Below are 5384 nucleotides of genomic sequence, written 5' to 3'. Positions count from 1 at the left end.
CACTGCATGACCAAGAAGAAGAACATGAAGATGAAGAAAGTTATGATGACGGCGATGATGATTAGACCATGTTGATCTAAAGTACGAGTCTAGAGTCTGAAAATAGTTAATGCATAACTTAAATCACAAAAATAATTAATTAAAAGGTTGTCCAAGTTACTTGTAACACTGAGCCAAGATTGTGTTTAATAGTGCAAATTAATAGACTACCGAGCTTTAATTAAACTGTACTTGATTTAACTAGTTTAACTAGAATATGACATTATGTGAGTATTAGTTTAAACTGATATTGACACCTAGTATCATAGTATCATGGAACTTTCAAAAAGTTGGATTTCTCCCACAAACTTTGAAATTGATAAATTATATCATGAACTTTATCCTGAGTTTGTTATTTTCCACCAATGAAAAAATTCCGGCAAATAATATCATTTTTTTGGTAATCTCTCGACAAAAACTTGAGAGTTTCAAGATTTTCAATCTTTGAGAATAGTTTTGTTTGAAGCACACCCTCCAAATTTATTCTTCAATCTATTAATATAGCCGAAATTTTTCATTGGTGGGAAATAATAAACCCGGGATAAAATTCGTGGTATTTTTTGCCTATTTCAAAGCTCGTGGAAAAAACCCAACTTTTTAAAAATTACATGATATTAAGCGTTAATATCCCTAGTTTAAAAGAGTATACTAAACTATTTATTTGCATCCATCTAATGCCAAATTAGGGATGTAGGATGTTAATCGACCAACCACCAGGTTTCAAGCTAATGAGTCTATTAAGAGCTACTTGGTATAGTAGAATGGTATTCCTACCTTCATTTTATTCATTTGCTTGATATTTTATTTCTTTAGCACCATTTCATTTCCCATGGAATAGTCATTCCTTCCGAATGACCATTCAATTTCATTCTTTTTTCTTCTTATTTTAGATTTTAACAAATTACAAAATATATTATATTATATTTAAATTCAATATCACCCAATTTTTAGAATTTTTTAAATTTATATAATAAAACTAAAATTTTACAATTATTATTAAAAAAATTCACACACAATATGCACACTATACACACACACTCCACAAACTACACATTGCACACATCACACACACTACACATAATTTACACACTACACAATTCCATTCCATTAGTATTTCTTACATTCACCAAGCACAATAATGGAATAGAATCACTATTCCATTCTCATCCTCTTTCCATTTCCATCTCTATTCCATTCCATTTCATTCCATTCCATCTTTATTCCATTTCATCATACCAAGAAGCCCCTTATAGACACGTATTCTTTAATACAAATGGAGTATATTTTATTATTTCAAATTAAGTTTATTTTATAGTTGATCAATACATATCATAAAACTAATGCAGGTTTATATATAGTAATAAAATCAAGTGTGAAAATCTAGAAATAAAATTGATATTTTGATGTTCATTAACAAATGAAAACGACAAACACTGCTGAGCTAAAGAATGTTGACATGGGGATAATTTCCAAGTTGGTCCTTTGCAAGATTCCTTGCAAATATTTCATCGTCCATTTGGTTAAGAGAAATGCAATCCCACGGCATATAACTGCGAATCTCGAATGGCCGTGGATCAATAATTATCTTGTCTATAGCAGCACGGTGCTTCACAATCTGTATAATCAATTGAAGATGATTAAACACGCCACGATAACCAACAAACTCTATTTCCTTCCCGCGAGGAGGAGTCGTTTGAAGAAAAGGAAAATCTCTGTTAATCTCCCGAACCCAAGCATCACTACCATCAAGCAAGTAATGATCACTACAATACCGAAAACACGCTTTGTTCATCTCTTGGTGTGATGCCTATTAATCAAGTAGGAGTAATTGATCATTATACAACAATACACCAAATAAGTTAGAAGATTTTAGAAAATGAATAGATAGTTACCTCTACCACAAATCTTTGCAAGGAAGGTGTCACACTAAACCAATTTATGAATTGCACGAGAGGCCACTTGTCACAGTAATCACTCTCAAGAACAACTACCAATTCCTTAAGATTAGGCATCTTCTTCGGCAAACGGTCCTGTACAACATATATATATGTATATCATCTTAATAAACATATACATTATCGTAGCTAATATATTGAAAATCAATCACATGCGTACCCATTGTTCAAATTTGCGTGTGGCAAATATCTTGAGCATGTGTAGTTGTGGAAGCAAAGAATCAAACATTTTGAAAATGTGTGCCATGGAAGGAAGACCAGACGTACGCGGAGCCGCCCAAATCCAGAGCTGAGCAAGCAGAGGAGCATCAACGAGCACGAATTTACAATGTGGACCGGCATACTTGATGCAGACAAGCTCCGATTCACGAACCACAAATGATTTGAGGCTCTTGCACCCGATGATTTCAAGGCTTTTGAACAGCGGAGAGGTCTGAACAACTTCTAGAAATGAAAGCGCATCCGTATGAGACACCGAGAGTTTCTCGAGGAGACGACAGTTCCCCAACAAAAATGCCACAGCCTCACCACTCACATCCACAGAACACAAACACAATTTCTTCAGCAGCTTCAGATTGTCGGGGAAATTTCCTTGTTTGTATGGAAAATTGTAACACTTTTCATTTAAGGAGGTGATCAAGATCAAATCAAGACTCTCAACCTTTCTACGCACCGCGTAGCTAACCCAATCATTGATCCGTGATTTGAAAGATGAAGATAAAAAATGGAACGACACTCTGAATTTAACAAGATTAATGGAAGATTCGGGGAGCAGTGTGAGTAGGTGATCAACCCAGCTAACATACATGGATTCTAACATGGTGCTGCTATAAATTCCATACTTCCGTAATATTTGTGATGTTTCCATCAAATCGACATGTAGATCTAGATTGGATGTGAAGATCCATGCGTACCTCCATCGAGAGCAAAGTATACTAGTTGCCATTGCTTCTTTCAAGTTCAGGAAAGACAATATCAACCCTAACAGTTCATCCGGTAGCTTGCTAATTCGATCAACCTGAAAATTATTACAATATTAGCCCCATATTTCATCCGAGAGCAACCTAATTCGATCACCCTGAGCATCACAACTGAAAAGCACAAAATTAGCCTTAGGCCCTTGCCCCTTAGCATCCTAATTTCATGACCCTGCGAAAATCTATTAACTCTAATACTAGCAGAGTCAGGAAAAGGATTTTGGCACAGTAAAACACCACCTTTCTTCTCTCTTAGTACTTTATTCTCTATTTACTTAATTTACTTATCACAATTTTTCTTAATTCTCGTATCGAAAAGAAATGTCACTACTACAAAAGGACGGAGGAGTATTTAATTTGGGAGAATGCTAATTCCTACTCTACTAGAAAAACTTATGAACCCTAATATTTCATGCTAATTCCACCACACAAATATATTGAAGGCATATTAATTCAATTCCTGAAAATCAAATTATTAGCACACTTATCACAATTTTTCTTAATTCTCGTGTCGAAAAGAAATGTCACTACTACAAAAGGACGGAGGAGTATTTAATTTGGGAGAATGCTAATTCCTACTCTACTAGAAAAACTTATGAACCCTAATATTTCATGCTAATTCCACCACACAAATATATTGAAGGCATATTAATTCAATCCCTGAAAATCAAATTATTAGCATAAACAATAATCAATGTATAAATAGCAACGAAGAAATTACCGGTTCATACAAATCCATGACTGCCGCCGGACTCTATTAATCAGCCGCCCTACCACGATGCTTCTATAGAAGAGAAACGAAGGAGTGAAGAAAACTAAATTAACATCATACAATTAAAAAAAATGGAAACAAGAAGATAATTAGGTGAAGAATTAAACACTTGAACTTAGACGAGAACAACAACTTGGGAATTCTGGAGAAGAAGAGCAGCGGTTACTTAAATTGATACTGCTTTGATCTGAAAACTAAATTAACATATTCAATATATTAATCATTAGAATCTAATTCCTTAATTTTTTATTTATTTAATATAATTTTAGAATCTAATGTTTTTTTAATATTTTTAGAATTAAACTTAGAAAGTAATCTTATTTCTAAATTTTTTAGAAACTTATGTTTATTATATATTAATAACTATTTTATTTTTTTAATATAATTTATAATCTAAAAACATACAGTATTTAATTATAAGTAGTATCATCCATGTGAGATGCACGTCCCATTTTCTTTTATTTAAACTTATTTTATAATATAATGATTTTATAAAATTCATAAAAATATCATTATATATAATCTGAAATCATAAATATATAAAATAAAAATAATTATTAAAAAATATAAAATTAAACAAAGAAAAGAAAATAAAACACAAATATATTGATTGGTGATTTTGGCAAAATTATACATACATATTATTATTAACATTATGATAGTTTAATTAAATTATTTATATCTATTTTATGATTAGTCAATTAAATCATAATTTCTTAATTGATTTTGGTTCACTCATAAGTTATAAAAGTAGGTAATTAAATCACCACTTTTATACATTTCTCAATTTCCATTACATGTTTCACCAATTTGTTGCGATAAAATTTTTGATGAAATTTTATATTTAATTTATTATTTCACTATAATATTATAAACGTATTTGTTAGTATATTGAATTTGCATATTAATAATTTTACATACCATTTTTTAAATTCTTTATAAATAGATTATTATTAATGGTGGAACATATGTGTATGAGATTGATTTGTGCTCCAAATTTCAAAATAACGATTGATCAATTAATCAACATTCAATAACGACAACTAAAACATAAACTCACCAGAAAAACAAAATTCACACAATAATAAATAACCAAGAATCCAAATTTCCAGCTCTCCATCCCACAATCCTGTATATATCCAACACAAATCTTCCATTCTCTCTAAAAAAAATCACACAAACCTCCCTCTATCTCTCATCACTCGTCACAAAACCAACAACACACCTCCCTCTATCTCTCATCACTCGTCACAAAACCAACAACACACCGTGGCAAAGAAGCCTAGCATGGGGAACACAAACCACCACCAAGTCAGTTTCTTCAAGCAGGCCAGCGAGCTCTGCACCCTCTGCGGAGTGGAGATCAGTGTCATCATCTTCTCCCTGGCTGAGAAGGTTGTCACCTTCGGCCACCCCTAATGTCGAGCCCATCATCGATCGCAACCTCACCACCTGCAACATTGAACCTCTCCAGCTGCCTCATCTGATCTGCCTTTTTGCGTGTCTGGGGTGATTCTTCTCTAGGAAGAGACATCCTCGTCTGCATGAAGACTGCAAAGATCCTTTTCTACGGGGCTTCATCGGATGACCCAATCAAGATTATAGTCCCTTTTATGGACAAGTGTTTAACTGTCTCACCAC

The 5384-nt window shown here is 32.9% G+C and overlaps 1 protein-coding gene across 4 annotated transcripts; it reads right to left on the bottom strand.

Moving 5' to 3' along the window:
* Positions 1–1414: 1414 nt before the first annotated feature.
* On the bottom strand, positions 1415–3924 carry LOC125204885 (putative F-box/FBD/LRR-repeat protein At3g23955). Of its 4 annotated transcripts, XM_048103648.1 has the most exons (6): positions 3853–3924; positions 3693–3755; positions 2523–3012; positions 2155–2438; positions 1932–2069; positions 1415–1846 (listed from the first exon to the last, which is right to left on the bottom strand). In XM_048103648.1, exons 2-6 carry the CDS (start codon positions 3708–3710, stop codon positions 1481–1483), a joined length of 1296 nt encoding a protein of 431 aa, XP_047959605.1. In that variant the 5' UTR covers positions 3711–3755; positions 3853–3924; the 3' UTR covers positions 1415–1480. The 4 variants fall into 4 exon arrangements, with proteins under 4 accessions (XP_047959605.1, XP_047959602.1, XP_047959604.1 ...); XM_048103645.1 differs by having other exon boundaries at positions 2155–3012; XM_048103647.1 differs by having other exon boundaries at positions 2155–3012; positions 3877–3895.
* Between the last annotated feature and the right edge of the window lie 1460 nt (positions 3925–5384).

This window comes from Salvia hispanica, chromosome 2 (assembly GCF_023119035.1).
Source record: "Salvia hispanica cultivar TCC Black 2014 chromosome 2, UniMelb_Shisp_WGS_1.0, whole genome shotgun sequence".
NCBI lineage: Eukaryota > Viridiplantae > Streptophyta > Magnoliopsida > Lamiales > Lamiaceae > Salvia > Salvia hispanica.
Note: the sequence above shows the minus strand (reverse complement) of the source record. Positions and strands in the feature narration are given on the sequence as shown.

What these genes read in the sequence shown, in the direction of transcription:
- LOC125204885 (XM_048103645.1), bottom strand. An exon ending in CACGCAAATTTGAACAATGG is followed by an intron (nt 2,070 to 2,154) that starts GTACGCATGTGA and finishes TATGTTGTACAG; the next exon opens with GACCGTTTGCCGAAGAAGAT. An exon ending in TGCAAAGATTTGTGGTAGAG is followed by an intron (nt 1,847 to 1,931) that starts GTAACTATCTAT and finishes CTTGATTAATAG; the next exon opens with GCATCACACCAAGAGATGAA.